The 18,632-nt window shown below is 53.3% G+C and overlaps 1 protein-coding gene across 3 annotated transcripts in view; it reads right to left on the minus strand.

Annotated features, from left to right (window-relative positions):
- Window positions 1-386: 386 nt before the first annotated feature.
- ARHGEF18 (Rho/Rac guanine nucleotide exchange factor 18) overlaps window positions 387-18,632 on the minus strand; it is a 58,662-nt gene continuing 40,416 nt past the window's right edge. For 2 of the 3 annotated variants that reach the window (XM_060094282.1, XM_060094281.1), the window contains exons 9-20: window positions 17,760-17,836; window positions 16,236-16,414; window positions 15,350-15,441; window positions 7,453-7,635; window positions 6,243-6,380; window positions 5,711-5,835; window positions 4,918-4,974; window positions 4,773-4,823; window positions 4,172-4,651; window positions 3,485-3,818; window positions 2,587-2,703; window positions 387-2,505 (exon numbers count right to left, since the gene is read on the minus strand). In XM_060094282.1, coding sequence (XP_059950265.1) covers window positions 2,351-2,505; window positions 2,587-2,703; window positions 3,485-3,818; window positions 4,172-4,651; window positions 4,773-4,823; window positions 4,918-4,974; window positions 5,711-5,835; window positions 6,243-6,380; window positions 7,453-7,635; window positions 15,350-15,441; window positions 16,236-16,414; window positions 17,760-17,836 — 1,988 coding nt within the window. In that variant the 3' untranslated portion in view covers window positions 387-2,350. The remainder of the gene's footprint in view (window positions 2,506-2,586; window positions 2,704-3,484; window positions 3,819-4,171; window positions 4,652-4,772; window positions 4,824-4,917; window positions 4,975-5,710; window positions 5,836-6,242; window positions 6,381-7,452; window positions 7,636-15,349; window positions 15,442-16,235; window positions 16,415-17,759; window positions 17,837-18,632) is intronic. The other variant, XM_060094280.1, reaches the window with a different exon arrangement.

Genomic DNA, 18,632 nt, shown 5'->3' on the forward strand with positions numbered 1-18,632 from the left:
AAGGCTACCTGGCCTGGGCTGTCTGTGCAGTCCATCCAACCACTGGTCTGAGCTGGTGCCCAGCGGGGGGAAGGTGCTGTCACTTGCTTGGGAGGTGTCCCCGCCTCCCTACATTCCCCACCCCAGCCTCGGGGCACGGGGAGCAGTGCACCCAGCAGGAGAGGTGACAGCGGCAGAGAGCACTGCTGTGGCGTCCGGGGCCCACATGGGAGGGACAGGGCATCACAGGCAGGCCCTGGGCCTGGTGTTCAGGCCTAGTGCAGCAGAGGGTCCGAGGCTCCGCTCCTCCCCGCCCCCCCCCCCCCCCGAAAGCACACTGCAGCACCGACCTTTGGGCAGGTGATCCTAAAACAAAACTCCAAAGAACCACCACTCCGCTCAGCTCATCTCAGACACGTTTATTGCTAGAATCAGGTCTTAAGTTCTAGGGCGGTTCTGACATACATCACAGTGAGAAAATGCTGCCGTCATTGTAAAAATAACTGTCGGGTGGACTGAGGTCATGGTCACGATTAACGGGCACAGATCCCACAGAAATAGGAACATCTGCTCGACCCCTAACTTTACAAGTAAGACTGGACTCTACCTGGGAGTGACCTCGGGGTCCTGGTGAGATGTGCCCACGGTGCTGCCCCCGCTGCTGGCACCACCCAGAAATCTCCTCGGCTGCTGATATCCACGTGGCCTCGAGCTGCTGACCGCCCAAGGAATCCTCTGGGAGGGTCACAGCGGATCTGTGGGTGGGGCTCGCGGCCCAGCAATGTCCTCTTCACAACAGGACAGGAACTTAAAAGTCAACTTTTCTAAAGTGCTCTGATGCGTCTCAGTACAAAACACAAACACTGATTACAGACGTGGCACGTGTCCTGGGGCAGGGAGGCCGATGCTCGCTGATGCCGCAGGCCCTTGGGCAAGGGCGAGGTGGGGGAGGTCCCCAGAGGGGCAGGAAACAGCTCAGGAGCGGTCCGGAACCACTGTCAGTTCCTTGTCACTGCTGTGTCACCTCACCCCGGGTGCCTGGGCGCCTGTTCCACCAGGACTCAGTCTTCCCGCCAATGCTTCGGGAGGTACTGGGCTGTGGGTTCCACTGGGGAGGCTGGGGTGCAGGAAAAGGCTGGAATGCCCAAGCCTGCACTTGGCCAGAGCTGGAACGTGGGTCTGACCCAGTTACCACCCTGGGACTGTTCATGGACATGCGACGCCATCCCCGACACCTAGAGCCTCGCCTCGAGGCTGGACCGGTGGCCCTCTCCCTCCTCCTGGGTGTTTGTTGACAATAAGCTGCGACAGCTCACTGGACGTGAGGTGCCCGCGAGGCGGCCGTCTGTGCGCTTGCTGGCAACAGTCACCACCCAGGCCACATGGGTCCCTCCAGCGTTCCGCCCCACTGCCCTTTGTCCCAGCATCTGCCCATCGGCTCGGGACACCAGCCCTAGGGGCTACTCCCTGGCAGCCCTGGAACAACTGGCCCATCTCATGGGGGTGGAGGACCCTCCACCTGCAGCTGGGACCCTCAGGTGTGTGCCAGCCCTGGCTGAAGCTCTGGACTTGGCTTCCTGGGCGCCTGGTGTTCGAGAGGCCCACAGAACCACGCTGCCTTGGTGAGGCGCCTTGGGAAAGCACCGAGTTTGACAAGAGCAGGTTTTAAAAACCTCCACCATATTAAAATGAGCTACGGTCAGTCCCTTCCAGGTCAGCCCCTTTCAGCACGAGTTTCTGCACCTGTAGGACCCGCCAGGCAAGCCATCAGCCAACCTCTCTGGCTGCCTAGCCCTGTGGCCCTGTCCCGGGAGAGCTGTGTGCCACCCCTGGCTGGGCTCACGTCTTGGCCTGGAGGTTCCCCATGAACCCATTCATGGAAGTCAATTCTGCGTGATTCTGTGGACAGAGCCAACACCACTGGGCCCCTTCTGGTGCCATAATGACTCGCTCCAGGGTCTCCTGGTGGCCATGGAGCCCAGCCTGGGCCAGCATCTCCTCAGGCCAGGGTCTGGCCTGTTGTCATGCTCTAGGTGGAACCACAACAGTTGGTCACTACCTTGCAAACACAGCCTGGAGCTGGTCTCTCCTCTACCCAAATGGGGCGCTATGATGACAGCTCCGTGGGTTAGCTTTGGTTCAACCTTCCATTAAAAACTCTCCTTTTTGTATTAGAAAAAATAAGTTTACAAAGTTGCCCAGGCACCACTGCTAATCCTACAGAGAGCCTCAAGATGGCAGGCCAGCGCTGCCCGGCCTGGTGGTGGTTGGCAGAGGCCTACTTGGGAAGGGGAGAGGGCCGGGGGGCACGTCCCCAGAGAGCACGGACGGTGGCGGCACAGGGAAGGGTCTGCACCCCGAGCCACGCCCCCTAGAAGAAGATGACATCTTCCTTGCTGGCTTCTTCCTTGTCGAGTGGTGTGGAGAACAGGGCCATGGGTGGGAAGGATGCCCCCCAGGCCTTGAGGGCGAAGTACTCGTTGGGGACATCAGCCGGGACTGGGGTTGGGGCTGGGAGGCAGGAGTCTGGAAGAGGAGAGGGGGTTGTGGGTGTCAGCAGCTGCCAGGCACCGTGGGTGCCAGGGGGTGGGGTGCAGGCCGGCTCACCTGGGGGGGGTGTGGAGCTGAGCAGGACGGGACTCAGCGAGCGGCGGCTCCGAGAGGCGTTCTCCTCTTTGCCCATGAACTTGTTGAGGAGCAGCGGCTGCTTCAGGTCAAATGAGGCTGGAAGCGGGAGGAAGGTGCCGGCTGGGGTGCTCAGCCTCGCTCCAGGCACAGGAGCGCTCTGCGGACCTGGGCCAGGGCCTCATCCCACTTCTCGCCCACACTTTCCCCAGCGACCGTTCCCAGGGATAGACCCCACTCAGACATTAGGCCCCAAATTCAGTGACAAAATCCAGGGCAGACACCCCTGCCCGACCACAGAAGGCCCTGGAGTCATTCAACCTTTGGATGAGAGGCCCTGTGACCCTGGCTGCCCAGTGGTCCTGGGACACTGGCCCTGCTCCCCAGGAATGTCCCAGGGACTCTCCCCATGGGCCTTCCCTACCAGGGCCAACTGGCTGCAGGGTGCTCTGGTGCAAGGGCTGCGTGTGCCATCGGCGGAGCAAGGACATCAGCAGAGCTGGCAGCACCTGGACCGGCGCAGGGCGGGGCTCGGTGGGGGAGCGGTAGCAGCGATCACTGTGCAACCTCCTGCCCGACTTCCCGCCCGGGGCGACTAACTGCGCAAAGGTTTCCAAGGCTCGTTTCTGAATCACCAGCATGTTCCCTTGTCCCTGATCCCAGTTTGAGGGCCAAGGAGGGAACAGAGCTGAGGTTTGATGTTTCCATTTTTTTGCTCTTTGAGATGAAAAGACCTCCACGTGGTGGGGGGGCAGGGGGCAGCCTCAGTTGCCTCACCAGCTGTGCCTTGGGGTTTCCTCCCAATGCCCCCTCCAAAGGCGAGGGGCCAGGCACGCCCTGGGCAAGGTAGGGAGGGGTCTGCCAAGAGGCCCCGACTCACCTGAGCTCTCCGAGCGGTGGGAGCCCCGGCTCTTGGCGCCCTTGTCCTTGCCACCCTTGGTGGAGGCGGCCAGCTTGGTGGGGATCTGCTGCTGCACGGCCGCCTGCCTCTGGATCTGGTTAGTGGCGCTGAGCAGCTGGATGGGCACATCGCTCTTGGCTGGCCGACCCTCAGCCGGGGTGCTGTCCCTGCGGGTCACCTCGGGGCGCTCTGCGTACTCAGGCCCCGCACCAGACAGCAGCGAGCTCACCCGGGGCCGTGGCGCTTTAGTCAGGGCCGCGGGCCCTTCCAGCCCTTCCCCGTTGAAGCTGGGAGTGTGGCTGGGGGGCTGGGCCTGAAAGAGCGACAGAAGACACCAACGCTGGCTCCTGCGGGCAGCCCTTCCGTGTCCCGACAAGGGGCCACGCCCCGCACATTTGCATGGCGCCGCGGCTACCGGGTAGGGCGGGGTTTTTGGAGATTGATGGACCTGGCCTGCCTGCCTGCCCGCCCAGCTCCCGTGTCAGGGGTGGCTTAACGGAAGCTTCTTAGCTGGGAGGGTCAGATCTGGGCAGAGGCTGATGCTGGCCCGACGGAGCTGCCATTTACCGCCTGTCCCCAAAACACATACACACTCACGCATGTGCTCATGCACTCACAACCCACAGACGCGCCCGCGCGGGCCCAGGACGCACCCCCGGCACTCACCTCCGCAAGCACCTCGGGCGGCAGCGCCCCGGCTGCCCCGGGCACCGTGTTCTGCTTCTTCACTCTGCGCAGCAGCTCCAGCCGCTCGCGTTCCCGCTCCACGGCGCGCTGGGCTTCGCGCAGCCGCTCCAGGTCGTGCTGGTAGGCCTGGCGCTGGCGCTCCAGCTCCTCGCGCTCCTGGCTCAGCTGCTCCTGCAGCCGCAGCGCCTCGCTCTCGCGCTGCCGCAGCCGTGCTGAGGCCAGGCCCAGCTCCTGGCGCTCGCGCTCCCGCTCGCGCTCCCAGCGCTGCTGCTCCAGCCGCAGCTGGCCCTGCAGCTTCTGCACGCCCGCCAGCTCCTCCCGCTGCTTCTCGAAGTTGCGCTGCCGCTCCTGCTCCAGCAGCAGGTTCCCGCGCGTCGACTGCAGCCGGAACTGCTTCTCGCGCTCCTGGAGGGCCGCCCTCTGCGTCTCCACGTAGCTGTCCTGCTGGGCGATGACCACCTTGGGGAGGAGAGGGCCGGTGAGCGGCCGGCTTCAGGAAGAGCCCGGCCTTCCCCCAGACCACAGCCTCAACCCGGAGAAGGGCACGTGCGGCCTGCCACGCTCCCCGAAAGCCACGTACCTGGAGGTTGAGGAGCAGCTGGGACAGTGTCTGGATCCGCCGGACGAGCTGCTGAGAGAGGGAGAGGGACGTTGGCGCTCTGCAGGAAGCCCCGCCGGGCGTCCGTGGCGGCCCCGGGGAGGGGAACGCACAAGCCCGCGCTTACCTCCGACTCCAGGAGGGCGGGCAGCCGGGGGCTAGGTTCAGCACCTGGTGCCTCCGCCTGTGGAAACATGGCATCACAGCTCAGAGAGCTTCTAAGGGCCAATCCAGCTCGAGCGGGACCCGCGTATTATCACTAAGGCATCCCCTTAGCATGGGACAGGCCCCCCGCCTGCTTGTCTGACGTGTGCCAGCCTTGGTGTCTGGAAACTGAGGGCGCAGGGTGGGTGCAGGGTGGCCTCCGGGAGGTGCGAGGGCGGCGGGCGGGCTGGGCCCGCTGTGTGGGAGGCTCTGAGCCTGGCCGCGGGGGTGGTTGTCGGAGGAGCCTCAGGCCTCAGGCCTCAGGCCTCAGAGGTGGCCAGAGGCAGCCGGCCTCCAACTCTGACCCCAGCGCTTGGCAAGTGTGGGACTTCTGAGTCAAAGAGGAGGGAATAGCCAGTGACCTTGGCATCCGGCTGGCGGGGCGGGGCAGGACACCTGTGCAGACTGAAAGCTCGTGGTCCCCGCATGGTGGCTCTCACCTGTTGCTGAGGCCGCCGCCCTGAGCCCGCCCCTCCCCTGCCTCCCACCCCGCCCTTGCCTGGGCCTGCAGGAGGAACCAGGAGGGTCCCCTGGCCACATGTCAATCTGCACATTAACTACTAGTCACGGTCAACCGGGACGACGCTGCTCACTATTTGCCCTGAGACGGAAAAACCAGACAAGCCAAGCACAGGCTGTTCACCCTCACTGACGATAATTAAAAGCACTGGGGCCCTCTGTATGGAGCTCGGGAACATCCCAAGGAGGAAGCGTACCGCTTGCGATGCTTCCTCAGAGGCCCCTGGGGTGTCGCCGAGCCTCGAGTCCGGGCTGCCCGCGGCGCCCTGCCAGTCTCGGAGGCTGGGGTTGCTGCTGCAGACGTTCTTCTGAAAACTGCCATCTGAAACCCCAAGCCAGGTGCATGAGATGCTGCGGGTCCCGAGGGGTCTGCATGCCCTGTTCCCCACCCTGCCCCCAGCCTGGGTAGGAATCGTGACCAGGCTGCTGCCTTCCGACCTGGGCAGAAAGGGTGGCATCTGGGGCACAGAGACCAGCAGCAGGAACTGGCCTGGGTGCTGCTGTCAGAACGTGACTCACCACCCCTGGAAAGTTCCAGAACCCTGACCCCAGAGAGTTTATAGAAGGTTGAGGGGAATCAGCAGCAGAGATGCTGAACAGCAAACGCCTGGGCTTTGCCAAGGATGCTTTGTGAAGGGAACATTTCAAGAAACTGCACATTCTCCCGCACCCGCCGACCTCCTGGGGTCCCGAGAAGCCCCAGCCCCGAGAGGAGGCGGCGCCACTCACTCTTGCCGGGGCTGCCGGCACTGTCGTAGCCCCCGGAGGCCTCCACCCTCCGAGCTGAGGACGAGGATCCGCCCCCGTCATCCACCTGGCCGTTGGCGCTGCCCAGCTGCCTGCAGATCAGGCTCTGGATGTCCTCGACTGTGGGAGGAGATGGAGGGGAACCAAGTCACCCTGCGGCCCTGTCGTGGGCATCAGAGCAGGGTGCAGGGACCTGGGCCACGGCCTCGCAGGGTGTCCGGTCACCCCCTCTGACTCTGTGCACCCCCTACACAGGTACTGCACCCAGGATGTGCCAATCTGTATCTACACGAGGCCGGACCTCGGGGCGCTCCAGGCCCTGGGCCTAGGAGGGAACTCGGTGTGGCCACTGTCTGTGTGCTGACAGTCATACAGAAGGTCAGGGGCCATGGGAGGTGGCCTTGGGGGAGCAGGGCTGGTCATACAAGGTGCTCGAGGACAGACGGGCTTTGGTCAGGTGAGGAGGTGGGGAGACTATTCTAGGCCAAGGCACAGGACATGAGAGGGTCTCGGGAGCCCAAGGACAGTGGTGACTGGAGACATGGGAGGCATGGCCGGAGGGAGCAAGGCTGAGCAGGAGCACAGTCCAAGCGGGACCCCTCTGGCCTTTTCACTCTGATGGAAAATTCTGGAGGGCAGGGCTGTGTCTGTCTCGCCTGCCGTTGAAAGAACAGTGCTGGCCCTCCTGCCTGACTGCCCAGCAGGAGCACATGTCCTGGCCTAGCATGGGGCTCAGCAGCTGCGTGGAAGTTTCTAGGAGCTCCGCAAGGACCCTATCAGCTCCGGAAGCGGGCCGCTTACCGGCCAACGCCCTCCCGTGGCTGTGTGGCCAGGAGCCCCTGAAATGACCCACCAAATGTATATGTGTGTATTTTTCTGGGGACAGCATCAGTGACCCACTCATCAGAAAAGAGGAACCGTCTCAGTCAATTTGAGACCCCCAGGTCCAGCACTGGGAGTGTTTGTTGAGTGAATAGGAGATGGTACTTTAAATCTGCAGTGAGGGGTCTGCACCCAACTGGGTCCAAGGATCTTCCAGCTCTAAGCAGAATAGAAGCAGACAGAATCGTGCCCAGATAGGGTGGCCTGTGGGCCCCACGGGGCTGTGTGCCCAGCCTGGGGTCTCCCAGGAGCCCACCAGGCAGCACAGGGAGGGCGGGCCGGTGCTCAGCGAGGGCTGGTGTCTACTTACTCTCACTCATGGCCGACTTGAGAAGCAGCTCCCCCTGCAGGTTCTCGGGGGGGTACCCTCCCCGGAAGAGGAGCCGAGCAGGGGCGAGGTCCTCAAGGCCGCTCATCTCAGCCATCTCCAGGTAGATGTGCTGCTTCTCGCTGAGGCTCTGGGCAATCTGCTGGTCTTTAATGTTAAGTCGCTCTGCAAAGTGGCAATGGGCGTGGCGGTCGGCCTCCTCCGGGGTAGTTTCCCCCAGGAGCCGGTGTAAGGATGCCTCACAGGGCCAGGTGGGCCTCTGGGAACCCTGCTGATCCACGCCCTGTCTGGAGCTGGACCTCTCCCTTTGTCCAACATTCCCAACAAGCAGGCAAGGGTGTGGCCCTGTCTCCAGCTTGTTTCCCTCAATTATAAAAATCAAACACGGTGGGGGGGTATGGGGGAGGACCATAACGGGCTGATTTTTATTAGTTTGGGACAAATTGAGAGCCTTATAAGACTTAGTTTTCTAATCTTCTTACAAGTCTCTGGGTTTTATACTTTTTTTTTTTTTGGCCGCACCACGAGGCATGCGGGATCTTAGTTCCCTGACCAGGGGTTGAACCCGGACCACCTGCAATGGAAGCGTGGAGTCTTAACCACTGGACCACCAGGGAAGTCCCTATACCTTTTTTTTGCTGCCATGACTACGACTTATTTTATTAGACTTTCTCACTGGTGATTGCTAGTATAAATATACACATCCCGTTTGGCTAAATTATTGAGCTCTCTTACATTTCAAATAGTTTTCCAGTTGATTCTACAGGATTTCCTAGGCAGATAATCATGTCACCTGCAAAAAATAATTCTGCCACCTCCCTACCAGTTGTGATCTCTTACTTCCGCTTCTTCCCTTACTACCCTGGCTGGAACGACCAGGAGTAAGATACTAATGGTGAGAGTGGGGGGTGGGGGGCGGGGGGCCCTGCCTCGCTCCTGATTTTGATGGGAGTGTCCCTGATGGCCCAGTGTGAAGGATGAGATTGGCTTTTGGTCCAAGACAATAAAGGAGATCTTGGTGAAGGAAACATCTATTTCTAATTCACTAAGACTCTTGTCAGGAAAGGGTGATGAGGAGACGTTCCTGTATGATTCTGTGGTATCCACGGAGATGCATCTGTGCAGCGCATGTATTTTATTACCCTCCGGCAGAAATAAGAGTTAGAACAGGACACACTGGGGAAGAGGTGAACCAGCCCCGAGGGACCGGCGGAGCCCTGACAACATTGGAACAGCCCTGAGGCTGAGTGGATGGGCCCCTACTTTCTAGATGTTGGCCTCCTACCACTATTTGCCGTGTGGCTGACAGGGTCTTGGTGCTCCAGCCTGGTGTCAGGCCTGAGCCTCCGAGGTGGGAGAGCCGAGTTCAGGACATTCGTCCACCAGAGACCTCCACGTAATTACAATTGGCAAGAGCTCTCCCAGAGATCTCCGTCTCAACGCTAAGACCCAGCTCCACCCAATGGCCAGCAAGCTCCAGTGCTGGACGCCCCATGCCAAACAACTAGCAAGACAGGAACACAACCCCACCCATTAGCAGAGAGGCTGTTCAAAAATCATACTAAGTTGACAGACACCCCAACACACGCCACCAGATGCGGCCCTGCCCACCAGAGAGACAAGATCCAGCCCCACCCACCAGAACACAGGCACCAGTCCCCTCCACCAGGAAGCCTAAACAAGCCAGTGAAACAACCTCACCCACTGGGGGCAGACACCAAAAACAACGGGAACTACGAACCTGCAGCCTGTGAGAAGGAGACCCCAAACACATTAAGTTAAGCAAAATGAGAAGACAGAGAAACACACAGCAGATGAAGGAGCAAGATAAAAACCCACCAGACCAAACAAATGAAGAGGAAATAGGCAGTCTACCTGAAAAAGAATTCGGAGTAATGATAGTAAAGATGATCCAAAATCTTGGAAACAGAATGAAGAAAATACAACAAAAGTTTAACAAGGACCTAGAAGGACTAAAGAGCAAACAAACAATGATGAACAACACAATAAATGAAATTAAAAATACTCTAGAAGGAATCAATAGCAGAATAACTGAGGCAGAAGAAAGGATAAATGACCTGGAAGATAAAATAGTGGAAATAACTACCACAGAGCAGAATAAACAAAAAAGAATGAAAAGAATTGAGGACAATCTGAGACACCTCTGGGACAACATTAAACACAACAACATTCGAATTATAGGGGTCCCAGAAGAAGAAGAGAAAAAAAGGGACCGAGAAAATATTTGAAGAGATTATAGTTCAAAACTTCCCTAACATGGGAAAGGAAATAGTCAATCAAGTCCAGGAAGCACAGAGAGTCCCATACAGGATAAATCCAAGGAGAAACATGCCAAGACACATATTAATCAAACTATCAAAAATTAAATACAAAGAAAAAATATTAAAAGCAGCAAGGGAAAAGCAACAACATACAAGGGAATCCCCATAAGGTTAACAGCTGATCTTTCAGCAGAAACTCTGCAAGCCAGAAGGGAGTGGCAGGACATATTTAAAGTGATGAAAGGGAAAAACCTACAACCAAGATTACTCTACCCAGCAAGGATATCATTCAGATTCGACGGAGAAATTAAAACCTTTACAGACAAGCAAAAGTTAAGAGAATTCAGCACCACCAAACCAGCTTTACAACAAATGCTAAAGGAACTTCTCTAGGCAGGAAACATAAGAGAAGGAAAAGACCTACAAAAACAAACCCAAAACAATTAAGAAAATGGTAATAGGAAGATACATATCGATAATTACCTTAAATGTGAATGGATTAAATGTGCCAACCAAAAGACACAGACTGGCTGAATGGATACAAAAACAAGACCTGTATATATGCTGTCTACAAGAGACCCACTTCAGACCTAGGGACACATACAGACTGAAAATGAGGGGATGGAAAAAGATATTCCATGCAAATGGAAACCAAAAGAAAGCTGGAGTAGCAATTCTCATGTCAAACAAAATAGACTTTAAAATAAGGACTATTACAAGAGACAAAGAAGGACACTACATAATGATCAAGGGATGAATCCAAGAAGAAAATATAACAACTGTAAATATTTAGGCACCCAACATAGGAGCACGTCAATACATAAGGCAAATACTAACAGCCATAAAAAGGGAAATTGACAGTAACACAATAATAGTAGGGGACTTTAACATCCCACTTTTACCAATGGACAGATCATCCAAAATGAAAATAAATAAGGAAACACAAGATGTTTTAATAATGACACATTAGACAAGATGGACTTAATTGATATTTATAGGACATTCCATCCAAAAACAACAGAATACACTTTCTTCTCAAGTGCCTATGGAACATTCTCCAGGACAGATCATATCTTGGGTCACAAATCAAGCCTTGCTGAATTTAAGAAAATTAAATTGTATCAGGTATCTTTTCCAACCACAACGCTATGAGACTAGATATCAATTACAGGAAAAAAACTCTAAAAAAATACAAACACATGGAGGCTAAACAATACACTACTAAATAACCAAGAGATCACTGAAGAAATCAAAGAGGAAATAAAAAAATACCTAGAAACAAATGACAATGAAAACACGACGACCCAAAACCTGTGGGACACAGCAAAAGCAGTTCTAAGAGGGAAGTTTATAGCAATACAACCCTACCTCAAGAAACAAGAAAAATCTCAAATAAACAACCTAACCTTACACCTAAAGCAATTAGAGAAAGAAGAACAAAAAACCCCAAAGTTAGCAGAAGGAAAGAAATCATAAAGATCAGATAGGAAATAAATGAAAAAGAAATTAAGGAAACAATAACAAAGATCAATAAAACTAAAAGCTGGTTCTTTGAGAAGATAAACAAAATTGACAAACCATTAGCCAGATTCATCAAGAAAAAAAAGAAGACTCAAATCAATAGAATTAGAAATGAAAAAGGACAAGTAACAACTGACACTGCAGAAATACAAAGGATCATGAGAGATTACTACAAGCAACTATATGCAAATAAAATGCACAACCTGGAAGAAACGGACAAATTCTTAGAAAAGCACAACCCTCCAGACTGAACCAGGAAGAAATAGAAAATATAAACAGACTAATCACAAGCACTGAAATTGAAACTGTGATTAAAAATCTTCCAACAAAAAAAGAGCCCAGGACCAGATGGCTTCACAGGCAGATTCTATCAAACATTTAGAGAAGAGCTAACGCCTGTCCTTCTCAAACTCTTCCAAAATACAGCAGAGGGAGGAACACTCCCAAACTCATTCTACGAGGCCACCATCACCCTGATACCAAAACCAGACAAAGATGTCACAAAAAAAAGAAAACTACAGGCCAATATCACTGATGAACATAGACGCAAAAACCCTCAACAAAATACTAGCAAACAGAATCCAACAGCACATTAAATCATGATCAAGTGGGATTTATCCCAGGAATGCAAGAATTCTTCAATATATGCAAAACAATCATTGTGATATACCAGATTAACAAACTGAAGGATAAAAATCATATGATCATCTCAATAGATGCAGAAAAAGCTTTCAACAAAATTCAGTACCCATTTATGAAAAAAACTCTCCATAAAGTAGGCACAGAGGGAACCTACCTCAAAATAATAAAGGCCATATATGACAAACCCACAGCCAACATCGTTCTCAATGGTGAAAAACTGAAACCATTTCCACTAAGATCAGGAACAAGACAAGGTTGCCCACTTTCATGACTATTATTCAATGTAGTTTTGGAAGTTTTAGCCACAGCAATCAAAGAAAAAGAAATAAAAAGAATCCAAATCGGAAAAGAAGTAAAACTGTCACTGTTTGCCGCTGACATGATACTATACATAGAGAATCCTAAAGATGCTACCAGAAAACTACTAGAGCTAACCAATGAATTTGGTAAAGTAGCAGGGTACAAAATTAATGCACAGAAATCTCTTGCATTCCTATACACTAATGATGAAAAATCCGAAAGAGAAATTAAGGAAACACTCCCATTTACCATTGCAGCAAACAGAATAAAATACCTAGGAATAAACCTACCTAAGGAGACAAAAGGCCTGTATGCAGAAAACTATAAGACACTGATGAAAGACATTAAAGACGACACAAACAGATGGAGAGACACACCATGTTCTTGGACTGGAAGAATCAACATTGTGAAAATGACTATACTACCCAAAGCAATCTACAGATTCAATGCAATCCCTATCAAACTACCAATGGCATTTTTCACAGAACTAGAACAAAAAATTTCACAATTTGTATGGAAACACAAAAGACCCCGAATAGCCAAAGTAATCTTGAGAAAGAAAAACGGAGCTAGAGGAATCAGGCTCCCTGACTTCAGACTATACTACAAAGTTACAGTAATCAATACAGTATGGTACTGGCACAAAAACAGAACTATAGGTCAATGGAACAGGATAGAAAGCCCAGAGATAAACCCACACACAAATGGTCACCTTATTTTTGATAAAGGAGGCAAGAATATACAGTGGAGAAAAGACAGCCTTTTCAATAAGTGGTGCTGGGAAAACTGGACAGCTACATGTAAAAGAATGAAATTAGAACACTTCCTAACACCATATACAAAAATAAACACAAAATGGATTACAGACCTAAATGTAAGGCCAGACACTATAAAACTCTTAGAGGAAAACATAAGCAGAACACTCTATGACATAAATCACAGCAAGATCCTTTTTGACCCACCTCCTAGAGTAATGGAAACAAAAACAAAAATAAACAAATGGGACCTAATGAAACTTAAAAGCTTTTGCACAGCAAAGGAAACCATAAACAAGACGAAAAGACAACCCTCAGAATGGAAGAAAATATTTGCAAACGAAGCAACTGACAAAGGATTAATCTCCAAAATATACAAGCAGGTTGTGCAGCTCAATATCAAAAAAACCCAAACAACCCAATCCAAAAATGGGCAGAAGACTTAAACAGACATTTCTCCAAAGAAGATATACAGATTGCCAACAAATACATGAAAGGATGCTCAACATCACTCATCATTAAAGAAATGCAAATCGAAACTACAATGAGGTATCACCTCACACCGGTCAGAATGGCCAACATCAAAAAATCTACAAACAATAAATGCTGGAGAGGGTGTGGAGAAAAGGGAACCCTCTTGCACTGTTGGTGGGAATGTAAATTGATACAGCCACTATGGAGAACAGTATGGAGGTTCCTTAAAAAGCTAAAAATAGAACTACCATACGACCCAGCAATCCCACTACTGGGCATATACCCTGAGAAAACCATAGTTCACAAAGAGTCATGTACCCCAATGTTCATTGCAGCTCTATTTACAATAGCCAGGACATGGAAGCAACCTAAGTGTCCATCGACAGATGAATGGATGAAGAAGATGTGGCACATATATACAATGGAATATTTCTCAGCCATAAAAAGAAACGAAATTGAGTTATTTGTAGTTAGGTGGATGGACCTAGAGTCTGTCGTACAGAGTGAAGTAAGTCAGAAAGAGGAAAACAAATACCGTATGCTAACACATACATATGGAATCTAAAAAAAAAAAAAAAAGGGTTCTGATGAACCTAGGGGCAGGACAGGAATAAAGACGCAGATGTAGAGAATGGACTTGAGGACATGGGGAGGGGGAAGGGTAAGCTGGGACGAAGTGAGAGAATGGCATTGACATATATAAAACTACCAAATATAAAATGGATAGCTAGTAGGAAGCAGGTGCATAGCACAGGGAGATCAGCTCGGTGCTTTGTGACCCCCTAGAGGGGTGGGATAGGGAGGGTGGGAGGGAGACACAAGAGGGAGGGGATATGGGGATATATGTATACATAGAGCTGATTCACTTTGTTGTACAGCAGAAACTAACACAACATTGTAAAGCAATTATACTCCAATGAAGATGTTAAAAAAAAATTTAGAACAGGATGAAATGAATACTATGTTAACATTATACTTTCAGGGGTCGGTGGGATTTCTCTCCCTGATTTCTTTTGGACATTTTTATTCCTTAATACCCTCAAACTTGCACCTCTCCCCACAAAAAGAAATAAAATACATACTGCCTAATTTTATGCGCTTACTGCTCAAATGTTACTTATGTTAAACATAAATATCACAGTGAGTGAGAGAGAGGAGGGGAGTTGACTGAGACCACAAAGTACTGAGATGGATTCTTGGCAATGACCTCGCTGAAATCTCACAGGAATCTGTTAAAACCGGGGAGCTGAATAAGCACGATGTGGTCCATCCATACAATGGAATATTATTCAGCCTTAAAAAGGAAAGAGATTCTGCCGCAGGGATGAACCTTGAAAACATCATGCTTGGTGAAATAAGCCAGTCACCAAGCGACAAATATCCCCATTTATACGAGGTGTCTGGAATAAGTAAATTCATAGACAGATAGACAGTAGGACAGAAGTTCCCAGCTGCTAGAGATGGGGAAAGAACGGGAGTGACTGCTAATGGGGATGGTGTTTCTTTCTGGGGTGATGAAAACAGCCTAAAATTGACTGTGATGGTTGCACATCCTTTTGGTATATACTAAAAGCCACTGCATGGCACACTTTAAATGGGTGACTGGTAAGGTATGTGAATTATTGAGCCCTTCTTGCGCGAGGACCGAGAGGGAGCAACCCTAGCGCCCCACCCCCCTTTCCCACACGCCCTCTGGAAGAGCGCTACCCCAGGGCAAACGGCCCACAGAACCGCAGGACATGGGACAGCCCACAGCCAAACTCCTGGTCACCTGGGCGGCGGTTCGCTCCATGGCCAGTTCTGATGGGATAGAACAGAAAGGCCACAGCCGGGCCCAGGAGGGCTCTCAGGGCCAAGTCACCAGACGAGGTCACACTGACCCCATGCCCCCCACCCCACCCTTACCTTGGAAGTCCCTCAGCCTCATGGCGCGGGCCTCAACCACCTTCCTCTCCTCCTCGGCCTCGCTGTAGGGGCCCTCCTCCTCGTCTGGGCAGCTGCAGGGAGAGGGGACAGATGGGCGGACTGGCTGCCTCTGAAACAGCACTGAGGTCTGCCTGCAGGCCCAGCTGCAAAGAGCAGCTCTGATGTGCTGAGAGTTTTCATTTGTTAGTGGTGTGGTCAACCGCGCAGGACAGAAACACAGCCGTCGGCAAGCATCCAGTCTCAAAGTGTCAGGACGTAACCGGCCACAGGGTTTAAATGTCTGGCCAACTTGCAGTGGGTGGGGGGAGGAGGAGACGGAGCAGTTCCTTCCCTGGGGACCTCCGAGCGACACGACGCCGCAAAGCCAGCAGAGCCGACATCGAGTACTGAGGGGGCTCGAAGAAGACGAAAGCTTTGAGAAGCTTCTGGGCATAAAGGGAGGGAGCAGCAGGCTGGGCATGGGGACCGGACCACCGTCTGTCGGCGGACCAGGAGCCAGGCATCACTCAAAGCCACAGGGCTGGGGTCCTGAGGGGTCCCCTGGCCCAAGGAGGAAGGACAGCCCCCCGTGTCAGCGGGACAGCCCACTAATACAGAGCTACGGGCCCCGCATCCTCCAGCCACAGACATCTGGGCCTTTTTAGCCATTGTCGGAAGGGGCTGAATGGCGTCTCCTGTCTGCCCTTAGATGAGGGGACGGACAGAGAACCGAGGTGGAACGACAGGGAGGGGAAAAGCGAAGGGGTCTTCCGCCTGCGACCCTTGGCACCCTCGCAGGTGCTCCAAGGTCTCTGCTGATTTTCCAGCCACCAAAGCCAGGGGCACAGCCGTCGGTGGAGGGAAGGCCCACCTGGGCCCCTCTCACCTCTCCACGGCCCTTCGGATGTGAGCCATCCAGGTGTTCCTGTCCTCCTTGGAGCTGGTGTAGATCTCGTACATCTCGGGCCCGCGCAGGGAGGCGCTGATCAGAAACATGGCTTTCTCCTCGTTGGCCACCTCCCTCACGATGAGCTTTTGCAGCGAGATGATGGGGCGCTTGGAGTCCTGCAGAGGTGGGGCGGGGAGGGTCACCCTGTACCTGCCCCACAGCCATGGAGCCATGAGCCAGCGGGGGGGGGACTTGGGGGGGAGCGGGGGAGGCGTGCACCCTGCTTATCCTCCAACAATTCAAAGCAGAAAGATTTTGCCACCTGGGGGAAACGGACACTATCGTGATGATATCCTCACATCCTTTTCATGTGCTTGTTCAACGTGCTTAAAAAATGTTTTATAATTGCTAACGCATGTACACTGTATAAATCTCAGAAGATACAAGAGCAGGCAGGCTGTGATGACAAATAAATCTTCCTCCCAACCCTGTGCCCCAAACACCTAGAGCCAGCCAGTATTCCCAATCTGTGGTGTGTCCGACAAGAGATAATGCTCTGACCGAGCAGTAAAATGTGCAATTTTAACTGGTTGTTATGGGCTATACTGAATTTTCCCCCATTCCCCACTAAATCCAGATGCCGAGGTCCTAACCTCAGAATGTGACGGTATTTGGAGACAGGGTCTTTAAAGAGGAGGGTGGGCCCTGACCCAGCAGGACTGGTGTCTTTCTGAGGAGAGGCAATCAGGACACAGACACACAGACACACACACACAGAGGGCGAGCAGGGGAGGCCATGGGGAGCAGACGGCACAGCACATCATAGATGTCGCATCACCCTTGTGAGCGAACACACAGCGCACACGAGGTGGGCTGGCGTCAGGGCGAGACCACCGTTTGGCAAGACAGCGTGACCTATTTCTGGAAACTTCTTGAGAAGCTAGTTTAAGTCCCTGGGAAAGGGGCGAGACTCTGGAGTTGAGTGACAAAGGCCACCTTCCTCTCCAGGTGAACCCAGAGGCAAACAGGTTTGCTGAGCCCCTCCGTGGCAGGCACCCACAGGTCACCCAGGTGAGCAGGGGCGGAGGCCGCATCCCCGGTGGACGTGGGCCAGGTGGGATGGGCAGAATCCCAGCCTGACCCCGAGTCCTCCGTGCGCACGGAGCTCCCGGCCAGCTTGGCTCCCGTGACGCGGCTGTGCTGGGACCAGCATGCCGTGGGGCCGACGTGGTCATAGCTCCCAGGGCAGTGGCTGCCTGAGTGTGCATCCTCAGCGATGCGCTAGCTCCCCGGGAAGGAGGCACAGGCTCTCCCGGCGAGGTTGCCCGGGCCTGTGAGAGCCCGGGCGCCTGTGAGGGGAAGGGCCACGGAAGCACAGAGCCCGGGCAGAACTGGGCAAGATGTTGGTGTGACCCTGAAGCCGCCTCAGGCCACTGGACAGGAGCCCATTCAGTACCCCCTTCCCCGGCCTGTGCAGGCAGCTTTCGAGCAGCCCTTTCTGCGAAGGGACGGGACACGTACCACGGAAGCAAAGACGTATTTTTGATCCTTTTCTTGTAGCAGCAGAAGCACGTCCGTCAACAGGACAGCAAGGACATCTAAGGGGAGAACGCAGAAGGAAACATCTTACAGGGTCCCGCCAGGCAGACGTGGAATCCCAGGCCGGTGCCACAGCCCGCGGGCGCCCTTCAACCTGACCCCACCCCATCACCCTCCTGGTTTCAGCTTTTAACGCCAAGCCCCTGGACGCTGGCGTCCTGATTCCTGCCGTAGCAAAACTCTGGTGCCCGCATGCCCGAGCTTCCTGGTGGCGGCAGGCTCGGAGCCTTGTCCCTGTAGGGACATGGTGTGGTGACCCACCCAGCAGAGCTGGTGCATGTGGGTGCAAATCCTGAGCTGTGTTTCCAACAGGAGCGCTCGCGCTGCGGGAAACGAAAATACCGCCTCCTCGCGGAGCTTGTTCAGACACCCATCCCAATGAGACACCCTCTCCTCACGGAACTCTCTCGCGCTGCAGCCTGCTGGGTTCCTCTAAAGCACTTACTGTGCTTTTCACTGTTTTTGTGTTTACTTCTCTCCTTCTGCCCACCGACTGGAGCCCCACGTGGGCAGGGGCCTCTGCCACCCGCCTCCTGGCATGCAGGGGGTGTTCAACTGTAAACTGTATCTTTTGGCTACTCACCTGCTCAAATTAAGAACAAGTACATCCTGTCATTTGGCTACCTGCGACACCCACCAAAGATCTTTAAAGAGGCTGATGCCAGTGGACAGGTTAGGATGTTTCTAGAGGCTCATGAAATGGACAGGAAACTCAGGGATGAGCCCCGGGTGCTCTCTGGTCTGGAACCACACCACGGATCTTGAAAGTAGGGCGTGGAGCTCACCCCAAACAGC

This window comes from Mesoplodon densirostris, chromosome 3, assembly GCF_025265405.1.
Source record: "Mesoplodon densirostris isolate mMesDen1 chromosome 3, mMesDen1 primary haplotype, whole genome shotgun sequence".
Classification (NCBI taxonomy): Eukaryota; Metazoa; Chordata; class Mammalia; order Artiodactyla; family Ziphiidae; genus Mesoplodon; species Mesoplodon densirostris.